Source organism: Solenopsis invicta, chromosome 16, assembly GCF_016802725.1.
Source record: "Solenopsis invicta isolate M01_SB chromosome 16, UNIL_Sinv_3.0, whole genome shotgun sequence".
NCBI classification, from domain to species: domain Eukaryota; kingdom Metazoa; phylum Arthropoda; class Insecta; order Hymenoptera; family Formicidae; genus Solenopsis; species Solenopsis invicta.
The window spans coordinates 22,530,252-22,543,780 of NC_052679.1; the positions used below are offsets into that span (position 1 = coordinate 22,530,252).

The 13,529-nt window shown below is 34.0% G+C and overlaps 1 protein-coding gene across 4 annotated transcripts in view; it reads right to left on the reverse strand.

The window, feature by feature from the left end:
- The window catches only part of LOC105206574, a 59,709-nt gene that overhangs the window by 13,696 nt on the left and 32,484 nt on the right, over window positions 1–13,529 (reverse strand). For 2 of the 4 annotated variants that reach the window (XM_039458407.1, XM_011176070.3), the window contains exons 1-9: window positions 8,607–9,498; window positions 3,054–3,095; window positions 2,871–2,971; window positions 1,398–1,485; window positions 1,249–1,312; window positions 950–1,170; window positions 721–861; window positions 286–447; window positions 12–197 (exon numbers count right to left, since the gene is read on the reverse strand). In XM_039458407.1, the coding sequence (XP_039314341.1) occupies window positions 12–197; window positions 286–447; window positions 721–861; window positions 950–1,170; window positions 1,249–1,312; window positions 1,398–1,485; window positions 2,871–2,971; window positions 3,054–3,095; window positions 8,607–8,669 (1,068 nt within the window). In that variant the 5' untranslated portion in view covers window positions 8,670–9,498. Of the gene's footprint in view, window positions 1–11; window positions 198–285; window positions 448–720; window positions 862–949; window positions 1,171–1,248; window positions 1,313–1,397; window positions 1,486–2,870; window positions 2,972–3,053; window positions 3,096–8,606; window positions 10,384–13,529 lie in introns of those variants that run through there. The other 2 variants (XM_011176062.3, XM_039458406.1) reach the window with 2 other exon arrangements.

Consider the following 13,529-nt stretch of genomic DNA (forward strand, 5'->3'; position numbering starts at 1 on the left):
GGAGCACGTACATCTTGGACTAGCGTTTTCGCAGTGGGGCTCAGTAAAACTCGATCGCACCAAGCTGGCACTCTTGTTTGCATGTAATTTACAGGCTCATTAATATCCTCTTGAAACGGATAACTTGGTACAAAGTTGATTGGAAACTCGAACAACCTTCCCCTAAAGTCTCCCAGTTCTTTGTCATACTCGCGTAACTACATAAATATTAATATTTTCATTACTGGCATTTCATTACTGATCTATCGATTGAATATATATGCATAAATGGAATATATCACTTACCCATTCACCGCCATTTTTTATGAAAACGTTCTGATGTTCATGGTGAGAAAATTCCTTTTTGCCTAATGTTAATATGAGATCATCATCTCTATTGTGAAATTGCAATTTTGAAATATTTCCCTTATTTGATAACCTCTTTTCTTGAGTATCTTCTGTCAGTTTCTATTGAAGATAAATTAAAGTGCTATAAGACATTGGACTTTAATATAATTAATGTAAAACTATCTTGAATCTATGTTATATTTAATATAATTATTTCATTGATATATACTAAAAATATATGTAAAAAAAGTACACAAAGTAAAACACGATTGTACTGTTAAATAATGTTGCTTTTAATAACATCATAATTAATTCAGAAAATATTAATATGCTAAAATTAACGTTTTTCTTGCTTTTTATCCAAATCTTATCGTGACTGTTTAAGAGTCTCACCTTTATCACGCCTGATGTGTCCGTTCTAAAATTAAAGTCGCCAAATAAAAAATACGGCACATTCGGATACTTGTCATTGTGAAATCTATCTAATGTGTGCTCGAGTGCTCTTCTGCGCGTTTTACTGTATACCGATGGATACTGTAGAGAAATTGTCAAATTAAAAATATAAATCGACACGCACACAAAACGTAAGCAAATGTTTACAACATTCGTGAAAATTCCTTACATTTTCCATAGCAATGAAATTGCTCGCATCATGAAATAAGTGTATGTTTATGAGATCAAAAACTGTTCCACTAATACTCCATCGCGTGCGCAGAAAACCCTTTCTGGACCATTTGCATTCAGGGAAGAACTCTTGAGGAAACTTAGCTTTCTCTTTGGTAGTAACTGCTTCTATGTTGCCCGAATGGACTTCTTTTCCAGTTACAGGTACAAAAGTGCACTCTAAAATAGCACAACAATTAGAAACCTATTGCGCATGATTATCGAGAGCTATTGAAAATAAAGTTATATGCGATGTACCATTAAAATCCCACAATAAAACATCGCTCAGCGACTCGTGCACGAAGTAGAAATTTCCTAGAGCCTATAAAAAAAACTCGATAAGAATACTGATTCGTTTGGAGCGTGCGATCGTGTATTCGACGCAAAAGACATATGCCAGAACTCACTGTGAAATGCTCAGCGGATGAATAATCCTCATCGAGGAATACCCTAATTTTGTCGAACAACCTTAATTCTTCCGATGACATAAGTAATCTGTAAATAACACATTTTAGCGTCGCGTTAAATTACAGTGGGAAAACTTCGATTAAAAATCTCTTATAAATATATTTTTCAAACAACTTTTTTTTTTATATGTAACATATGAATTTCTTCCCCGCCAATGTCATACAATCGGCTTATCTTTTGAAGTGACTCGCTCAACTATAGAGCTTGACGCGTGACGCATCTATTTTAATCCCTTTCTGCCAATTATGCGTTAAATGACAATTAATATCATATATGTGGGAAGAGAAAGCCGTTTGTTTTGGTATATTTATAAAAGGTCTAGATATAACGTCGATACATGATGATAAAGATCAAAAGTTAAACGTTATAGATACGACCAGAATATTTTACAAAAACAACATATCGCGTGTGCATATAGACTCTTATCTGAACAATTTAATTACAACCAAATATTATAGCACTTGGAAACCTTCCAAGAAGCTCCAATAATAAGATCATAACACGATGCCTTCGGAGATCAGCAAAAAAGGTTCCCTATGAACGCTACGATATTCTTTAATATTAAATAACAAATAATATTAATTACTGAAATATTATTTAATATTAATGAATAATTATATGTCTATTCCTGATAATATTATATGAATATTACACGAGAAGTAATATTGTTTACTTTAATATTTTAAATTGTCGGGATTATATAACTTTTAAATGTAATAATTACAAAGTTTATAAATATTTTATGTATAGGTCACATAAATTTTTGAACATAAATAATATTCGTAGAACATTTTCATAATATTTCGCGGATATTGAAATAATATACCAGGAATACTAAGTAACATTAATACAATATTTCTACAATATTATAAAATATTATATTCTCGGAATATTATTTTAATAATTGATCTAGAACTGACTCATTAGAAATAAATTATAGTGTAATAAATTAATGCCTCAAAAACTGGATGTTCGCGTGTAAAGTAGTATATCAAACAGAAATTAAATACAAACGTTTCGATCCTCAATGTTTTGGATCATCTTCAGTATATATAATAATTATATAAAAAATATAACGGTAGTAAACAATGTAAAATAAATTGCGCAGATCTCGACTATTCCATTGCTCATATGGTGGTTGAGTTTTATCTTATTAATTTATACTGTGATTTATTAATTTAATGTTATTTTAATTTTTAATAATATTCGTATAATATTCTAAGAATATTTGTAGCGCTTATAGGGTTCCACGCCGTGCGCAACTTATCACGCCGCATATGAGAATTTATTGCGCGCTTTATTAGACGTGACAATAATGATAAGTGTGCGCCTGTTTATTTCTATAAAGATATATCACGAAGATGTACGACCGAAGTCGGCGAAGTGGCGAAGATGTAGAATGTGACGTTTACCTAACAAAGTCCTCCACGTGCCTCATACTCTGCTCGTAATTCTTTCCACCTACTTCTTGGCAGTGCAGCGCTATAAATTTCGGATCCAGCCTCGATATGGTCTGAAAAAGCAAGTCCGCTGGTTAAAAAAAGAAAAAAAAAAGAAAAAAAATCGGGCCGCGTACAGGCTGGGCTGGTACTTACGGATAAAAACTCTTCCGTCCATATCTTCAGCATGACACTAGGCTGCAAGGAGAATCGCTCGTATCAATCTATGAATCCTTCATACCTCGTGCACTTTAAAGAAAAGCTTAATGAGATGTTCGAGGGCGCGCGCGAGATATATTAATAGATCGTTAACGTCATGCGGCAAGGATATTTTATCGGCGCGCACACACCGCCAACCCTTGATGCGGCGACAAAAAGACCCGGCGACGGGACTTCTTCTCTTCGCGTTTCGCGTTAATGATGATAATCGATCGTGGGCAACGGAGAATTCTCTCTCTCTCTTTCTCTTTAGCACGCGCGCGCGCGCGAGCACGTGAATACGGCAGCCCGTCTGGATGAAACGGACCCGTGCCCCGCAGCCCGGCATCGCGGAGCGAGAAATTGGCACTACGATGGAAGTATCAACAAACGTCGGTGAGCGCACGCGAGAGTCGATATCGGGCACGCGTGTTTCCAATCTTCCAGTCCGCGTCACCGTCCAGAGATTACCACGGCCTACACAACAGAAATATTTTGTAGATATTTATGTTCAAAACGGTACTCGTCAAAATTTTTCTGTTGAATCTTTTACATACTCGAATATTAATTCAACATAATGTTATTATGTTATTTAAATATTTCGTGTTAAAATATTCAAAAATATTAATGTTCAATATATTTTATCAGAAAAGATGCTCAATTCGGAAATTCAAAAAATTAATGAAATTTTGGTAGTACATAGAGGAGATCCTAACAGGTAACCATTTTTTTTAGCCCGAATTCATCCTGAAAGAATAAAATCAACCTGGAGATTAGTCCATTTTTCATTTTTATTTTATTACTCTCCAACAAAAGGAGATAGAACAAAATTTTAGAAAGAAAATTTCTTTCTTTTAATAAGATTTATCAATTAGAAAACTTATCAATTGTTTAAAAAATTATACAAAATATAGATAAAAAAAGCAAAAATTGTTTAAAATACATTTTGAAATAATTAATAAGTTCTTTAATCGATGAATTTTTTTCAAAGATTAATTTTATTTAAAAGATTGATCTTTATCCCTTTAGAGAATTCAGACAGCAAAAAAAATTTACTACATATCAGAATACACTCAATGTACTGACAGTTTCATAATTTTTTGAATTTTTGAGTTGGAGGCCTTTTCTTGTTAGTGCCAAAGTAATTTAAATAAATAAATAACAAAAATAACGTAGTTTTCAAATTGTCACAATGTTACATTCTTTTGTATTAATTTTGTATATAATATTTGTGTTGCTTTCTTTCGTTGCTTCGAAACATATTCAGCTTGTGTTAAATTAAGATAAAAATTTGGATGGACCATCTAAAACATGCAATATATGATAAATGTAACACAAATTTTCCAATTGTATGTTATTGTCATTATTTATTCCCATTGTACTGGACTGTGGTGGTAGCTTGAATTTTAAAATAAAATAAATTTTATCTGAGATTGGAGAATTTACTTAAGTATGTTTTGGCTATTCAATAGATATGAGCTAATAGTTATCAAAATTAAAAAAAATGAAGGTTTCTTAGATCTCTTGGGTTTATTCTTTTTTTTCTAATTAATGGAAAAAATTTTTATGGCAGATTTTTGCTCTGAAACCAGTTGCAAAGAAGAAAATAACGAACAATTTGGTTTTTGCAGCGAACAAAACTATATTTTGCTACAATTTTAAATAAATAATTTTTAAATGAGTAAGTAAATATAAATAAATTTTTGCACGTGGTGCTACTTCCTCATCATATTTGCAAATAAGTATTATAAAACATGATTTTATATAAGACTTAAGAGTAAACAAATTAAATGACTATTAAATAAAGTCTATTTTATACGATTTAAAATTTGCGACAGAATTCAAGATAGAATTCTATTTATAATTTTATATACCAAATTATAAAGATAATTATAGACTTATAGATGAAAAAAATTGTTATATTACACAAACTATAATTTAATTTAAAAGTATGTAGATATAGAATATTCGATTGTTTCTTTCTTTGATATAGTTGAGTTATTAAAAAAATATGGAATTTCTCAAATTCTGTCTTCTGGAATTTCTGCAAATTATAAATCGTTTAAAACAGGTTTAAGACAATTGTGCTCAAATTTTACATACATACTCAAACATAATAATAAAATAATCTATGAAATTTTTATATTTTTAGTAACGTTTTGAGATATGATACATCCTTAACACAATTTTAAAATAAATTGGAAGTGGCAACGCGAACAAGCTATACAGTAAATTAATACAGGACAAGGATTTCAGAAAACTATAGCCTTTTTTACAATTGAAAACGCGAAATCCATAGGGAAGGCTCGCTACAGTACAATCAGTGAGCTCTCTGTAGTCTCTTTGTCGTGTATTGTCTACTTTCGACCTGATTTTTTTTTTTTAATAAAAAAACTCGCAACTCACACGAGAATATACGCGAATATATCGCACTTCATTGTTAACCGACTATCGACATCAGGCATTATTAAGAAAAAAAAATCAAGAGAATAATTTTTTTTTAAGCGATAGAATTTAGCTCAACAGCAAGATCGAAAAATGATCCTCTGAATATCAACAAAAACCCTTGATTTCTCAACAGCATAAAAGAAATTCTCTGAAAACTTCAGATTTTTCATATTTTTTTCTGGTAGTGAATATCCTATGAATACGAGCGCGCTTATCGTCAAAATTATTTATGTAGATTATTTTTTCGCGGTGGAAAATTGATATCAGGAACGCAAAACGAATTGAAAAGCACTACGGGAAGCGAATCTCTCAATTCGATCAATCGTTGAACAAGAACTCCTTCATTTCAAGTGCGTAGTTCGTCGTGCGGACAGATGCTCGAAAAACACGAAGAGAACGATCTTCCGTTCGACATTTCTAGAAATGAGCGTTACGGAGGACAAAGGAAAGCTTTGTAAACATATTTTTCAACCTTTTACAAGTTACATAATACCGCTAACGATTTATTTCACGATGTTGCATTATCGCTTTCACGTAAGAAATTATCATACATATATACATGTATTCATTGCTTGTTAAACACAGCAAGAGTGTCAATAGAAAGAAGTAGCAAAAGTAAGAGGTGTAAGGATGGTACCACCAGGGCTCAACGTATTTAAAATAACATTGTTTGAAATATGTATGCAAAACAGTTATTTAGTATTTTATTACTTTAAATAACTTCTTGTGAACTTCTCATTTTAAATAGAAAAAGAAAGAAACTGTTTAATTCTAAATAAGTATTTAAATAAGTTTTTACTGCTGATTAATTTCGATTGGTTTTCTTTATTGAAACAAAAAACAAAAACCAGAGTTGTAAACAGAGGTCGATCGTATTTAAAACAACATTATTTGAAATACGTATTTAAAATAAAATACAATAATTATTTACCATTTATCAATTTAAATAATTTCTTATGACTTATTTTTCATTTCCTATTTTAAATAAGTTTTTGGAATCCATTTTATATTTCTTATTTTAAACAAGTCGTATCAATTATTTTACCGACCTATACCGAAAACCTGTTTCGAAATTTCTCGCAATCAGCTGTTCGAAGAGACGCAAAGGAGGATCTTTCTAAAGATTCGAAAACTTTCAAGGAGGAACAAAGTGTTCTATCTCTTGAGCAATCGTCAATTTTACACGACGCAATGCGAAATTTCGGAGCACGAGTGTATGTAGGACATATTTTGAAGTCAAGTGGATGCAATGTCATTTAAATGACATCGAATTCCAAAACTTCTAAATGTCGGGAGCATCAAGGTCGCATTTGGTGGTTCGAAACTTTCGGCAAATTTGAAACGATTCGCAGATCACGCACCGAGAGCTAACAAACCGTGTGACTTGACATCGATCGTACACAATGGAAAACAACTTATGTTTACGTTAAAAACGGTTCTCGTCAAAATTTTTGTGTGGAATTCTTAAAATGCCCGAGTGTTGATTTAACGATAATTTAACATAATGTGATTATTTTTTAAAATATTTTGTGTTAAATTAATATTCAAACTGATTTCATTTCTTAATGAAAACAATGTATAGGTAAATAAACAAAAATATTACATAAAAATAATGTAGTTTTGGAACGTTAATTCTAAGATAAAATGAATGAAATGAATGTGACAATATATTATAAACGTTAATTTTACTGAAGAAATATGCTTCCATAATTTGTTTTCAAATTGTATCAAAGTGTTACAGCCTTTGTATTACGTTGAGAAAAAAGTTGAAACATTCAAAAGCAAATGCTACTTGTGATTTCTTTTTCAATATTTATTATGAACAAATTTAATTACAATGACAGAATATATATTTCTGTAAAACGTATTTCATTTTTCTTATCTAATTAATCTCTAATTAATTTACTTGCTAGAAATAAAATTTTATTTCATATTCCGCAAATAAATTTTTAAGCATCTTTTCCTCAGAGTAATTTATTTACGTTAATTACATGTAATATAATACAAATTTTTCACTTCCAAATTTTCAATGAAATAAATGTATACCCCATAAATAAGTACCCTTACCTCAGTGTACAATTTGTATAATATTTAATAATTTAACATAATACTTATGTTAAATTATTAAATATCATACAAATTGTCAATTCCACATTTTCAATGAAATAAATTGATATTCGACAAATAAATTGTTGCAAATCTTTCGATCAGTGTAACTTGTACATAATAATTATGTTAAATTATTAAATTTTAACACAAATTTTCCAACTCAAGATTTAAAAACAATAAATTTATATTCCACATTTTTAAGAAACTTTTTCTCATCGTAACTTTGTATGTAACATTTATGTTAAATTATTAAATTCAATACCAACTTTTCCATTTAAATTTTCGTATTAATTTAATACGGGACGAATATATTATAGAGTAACGCGTATTTCTATGTATAGCACGTGTATACACGCATTTAACATGTATTGCATATCCCGTTTGGGACATGCAACACACATGTTAAATTCAACACAAATTTTCCAACTGTGTAATGAAGTATGCGCGCAATTAAATACGTGGAGGAGAGCAAGAAAGAGAGAGATAGAGGCGGGAATTATGAAGGGAGGGGGGTGGGGGCAGGAAGGGGAGGGGGGCCGGAGAGCGTGGCGATCGAACGGCCCGGGCCTTTAAATTTCGTCGCGGAGCGACTTTCTCGCGGCCGATCGGGCGCGGGGACGGGCTACCTAAAACGAGCCGATCGCTCGGCACGTGTGTTTCGATCGCGAACGGGTTGCCGCGGGTATGCACGAATGTACGAAAAAATCCGCGACGCAGCCAGCAGCGGCACCCGGCCGGCTGGTGAGACGAGCGAGGAGAGCGGAGCGACGGACGGCGGCAAGTAGGTCGTGTGCGTGTCGCGTGGATAAGTAATCGCGCGAAATCGACGAGCGCGATCGATCGATCGGCCGTCGCGCCGGCCGCGCCTCGCCGGTTACGCGGTATCACACGCGAAAGAGAGAAAGAGAGAAAAACGCAACGTACGTCGGTCATACGTAAAGGCGCGCGAGTTACCTCTTCGAAGATGCTGCCGACGTTCGCGGTGATGAGGAGGACCGGGACCCCGTTGCCCGCCATTCTCGCGATGGTGGTGGTGGTTGTGACTCTGGCTTCTGGTGCTCGTGCCCGAGTCTCTCTCTCTCTCTCTCTCTCTCTTCTCTCTCGGGGCACGAACCTACGTCAGGTCGCACCGCGACGACTGTCGATGGACGACTGATGATCGACTGGTCGTTGGCTGTCGTTACGACCCGTTACTCACACTCGAGTCGCGCACGACAGCACCGCACTACACTGTGCTGAACTATAAACTGACGGCGACGGCGACGGATGAACACTGGCAGCAGTAGCAGCACTTGCCGCGGCCGGGCCGCACGACGACGACTACTACGACGACGACGACGACGACGACGACGATGACGATCGACGGCGGCCGCGCACGTCGCACGCACCACTCGTCGCACACACCACTAACAACAGGCTCGCTCTGTCGGTCGCTCGCTCGCTCACTCGCTCGTTCGTTTTGCTCGTCCGTCGTCGCTTCCCGTCGCTCTACGTCACTCTCTCCTTCTGTCTTCTCCACTTATCGCCGGGCCTCTCGCAGGAGCGTGCTCTTCCAGCTCCTCTCGGGAAAGCTTGTGCAACTGGAGAAGAATGAGGAAAAACACATATACCGCGGCGAAGATGAAGACGTCGAACAGAATCATCCTCCACGCCGTGAGAAAGCCGCTCTCGCGTATCGCGCGACCTCGACGCTGCCGCGCCGCGAGTACGAGCGCATCATCCTCGTCGAATTCTCCGCGGTCTCGCGGGAAAAAGAAAAATCAGAGAAAAGAGCACACAACGCGGGAGTCTTCTCCGTTCCTTCCTTCCTTCCTTCCTTCCTTCCTCGTGAGTACGGTCGCACGTTTACGTCGCGGTCGCACCGTGCCGCGTCGCACAACACGGTGTTGCGTTGGCGCACACCGAGAGAGAAAAGTCGCGTCGCGCGCGCCGGTAAATATATCCCTCTATCAGACCGAGACAAGGCCACGCCTACCGCGCGGACGTCAATAGGCAGTGCCGTGCCTATATCGCGCGTGCCGGCGGACTCGCGCGTGCTGCGATCGAGTCGTCGTCGTCGTCGTCGTCGTCGTCGTCGTCGGCGCGGCGGTGGCCTCAGGCCGTCGATCGCTGACCGCCGATCGGGAATCGATTTTTTTTTCTTCGTCGTCAACGAGCCGACAAGTAAATAGAGAGACCGGTGACATTAAGATGATCGTCTCTCCGCCGCGCCGCGGACGAAAATAAAAATCTGTCGGCGTCTGAATGCCGCTCGCGGACAAAGAGGCCGGCGTTTATCTGTTTATCTCTTATTAGTAAATGAGTTTCTAATTCGATTTGAAGACTTAACACAGGCGAGAAGTAACAAAGTTGAGAGGAGTAATCTCCACCACGCGCCGCTGAGATAATAGTAATTTGCTTCAGTTAACGGAGACGATCGTTATCTGAATGAATAAATATTGCAAAAATTGCCGGGTAGAAGAGAGAAAGGGAGAAACGCGGGAGACACGTAATTTGACGATTATAAAAGAGGAAAGTTCAAATTGATTGGACTGCTCTCGCTAAAAAGAAAAGCTTGAAATCATCTGAGCACATTTGAGGAATAAAAAATTGCATCGCGCCGTACATTGAGAGGAAAAAATTCTTGATCCAATTGGGTATGTTGTTACTATTCAAATGGCTTATTTACATCACACGAGTCAGTATTACTTGAAGAGAAAAATATTTATAGCTATAACTGCGTACACAGAAAAAAAATACTGTTGAATCAACAGCATCAGTCTAATTGGAAATATTTTGTAATTTAATAACAGTATTAATGAAACAAAAAAATTAAAAGTAAAAACAATAATAAATATAATTGAATGAAGAAAATTTATTCAAATCAAATTACGTATTAATTCATATTACAGCATTTCTTCTCGATATAGTAAAATAATTATATCCAGAAACTCCAATTTTTTAGTTATTACTGCTACAATTAGTAATAATAATTTTATGTTTCTATAAACTATATGAAAAAATTGAATTATAAATTATAATAAATTGTAATTTCAAGTATTAATAAAATATCAAGATATGAATAGCAAAAATAAACATTTTTATATAGTAAATGTAATCACAATTATAGCAAATAAAATCTTTGAACATTTAATTATTATTTTTGTAATAATGATAACTATTAACTGTAATATTTATATGGTTTAATATAATATTAAAATAACTATATAGTTGATACGAAGATGACTATTAATTACGGCAATCATTTTTTTTTCTCATTGTTGGTTTGATATATGTACATAGAATAATAGACATAAGAATTAACAAGAAACGCCTTTTTCAATAACATTTCGATAATAATGTTACAATTTCATAATAGTAACGATAAGGTTAGGAAGAATTTGAATAGTCATTTTTAACAATCAATTCACGATTATAAGTGATAGTAATGAGAGCAGGTGGGATTATCAGTCCTTTATGTTACTTAAGTCTAAAAAATTCTGACTTCCACTTAAAGATATATAAAACGTTTCAAAGCATTAAGAAAATTATTTTAAAAATTACAAATTGTTTTATATTGCATATTCATTAATTATATTTTCATTAGAGCACATGTCTACTTTTTATTGAAATAATTTTTTATTACTTTTATGAAAGTAGTTGGCGACGATTTTCCATCTGGATAAAAAATTATTTCAATAAAAAATAGACATGTGCTCTAATAAAAATATAATTAATAATGAAATAAGAAATAATTAATTAAAAAACTGAATTTTTTTATTTAAGTACTTTAAATATTCAAGATGACTTATTTAAAGTTTCATTGTGATGCAGAGATTAATTTTTTTAAATAAACATTATTTATTTATTTATTTACAAAATAACTAAACAGACAATGCCCATAAAACTTTGTATAAATCATCTTGAATATGTAAAGTACTTACATAAAAAAAAATTTTTAGATTTTTCCTTATGTTATGAAAAAAATTTAATTTTTAATAACAAATAAAGTAAACAAACTACAACAATAAAATGTTATTAAATAAAAAATAATTTATTTAAAACGTTAATATTAAACATCTTTCCAAATTTTATTTACTTTGCAGGGACTGTATCTCCAATACATTCTTAAAGATTACGAGTTTAAAAATCACATATACGGGATATGTGGGTTTGTTTTCGTGATCTGTCACTTACGACGAGTCTGTCGCTCTCACACGGAGCCACACGACATCCCACCATTATGCATTACTCATTGAAAAATAACTTGTATTATAACTTCACTCGTTACGTAACGAGTCAAAGTAATACGTTACTTTTGCGTTACTTTTGCTCGTTACATAACGAGTCAACTACTGAGTTACTTTTTTTTCAATGAATAAACGCACATTTCAATGAATAACGAGTTACTTGTCAAAACTATTCCAAACTATTTCCAAACTTGGTGTTACCATTGTCATCATGAAAAATTGTAACGGTATTACCCAATCGTTATTATAAAAGAAGAAAAGTAACGGGGTGATTCGTTAATACTTCGTAATACTCTATTTCCCATCTCTGTAAAACAGTTACTTGAACTAGTACTAATAACATAATTATTTGAATCAAGTCTTTTTTATCAGTGTAGATATTCATGACAAAATATATCGCGTCACGTCGTGATATCGGTAATCGACAAATATCAATGGACCACTCGACAGGGATCGATATCTTCCAGCATCACGGCGCGGCGTGCCTTTGGTCGTTTCTGGCACAGGCGGAGGATGACAGAACGAGGGCTTTTACGCGCGACCGGCGATCGGCGTTATCGGTGAACGGCCAATATGTTGTCTCTCATTCGACGTCGCCGCCACAGATGCCAGGAAAATCCCCGGAGACGGGGAATTTGAGAATCGCGCGTAAATATCGCAGTTTTATTCATCGGGTAAATTTCGAGATTTCTCGGACGTAACGTCGATTTCGGGAGAGCCTTGAATTCCATGATGAGATCGGAAACGTCATTCCGGATATTTATCGGCATACGTGATCGACAAAGTCGAAGCGATGACTGGATGAAGGTCTTTTTAGAAAAAGCCACATTGCGCGTAATTCTATAAGACGATGTGCAATCCCAACGTTTTCTTTGAAAGATTCTGAAAGAGAAACTTATATTTGAAAAGGAAAGAAAATTATAATCAAAGAGAAACGCAAAGAAACCTGGTCAAAGTAGGATGTTGCTGATGCTTTTTTTTCTATAATTTAAATTATATTCGAAATTATCGTTTTTGCAATCTTTTTAGTTTGTCATAGTAGAAGCGCAAAGATAAGAGAACGTCTTTCTTCGCTATAATGGTTTTTGTTACAGTGTCTTTTTTCTACAACGTTCAAATAAATGTAATTCAGTATTTTATGTAATCTGGACATACAGTTCGCGATGTGTCATGCTATATTTTTTATATTAATTGGACGAACGTTAAATATCATAATTCGATTATGAAAAAGAAAATTTTGATTAAATATAATATTAATAGAAGTTTCTATTTCTATTTACAACAAGTAACATAAATAAATATATGTATAAAATAGAATGCGTGTCTGCAATAGTCTTTTTCAATATTTTTTTTAATTATTAGATTGCACTTTTTCTGCTTTTTATTTTTCTACGTACTGAGAAAAAAAATTGTTAACTTGATTAAAATTTTTCAATTGGATTGAATTTCAAGCATTTATACATTTAAATCAAATACATACGTAGTTAAGTCAAATATATAAACTAAAGTTCAAGTATTTCACGTTTTTAAATCAAATACATAAATAGTTGAACTGGAAAAATTTAATCGAGTTTAAAAATTTAATCAAGTTAATAACTCTTTATGTATCTTTGTACTTTGCACTTTTTTTATTCCTCTTTTTCGAATT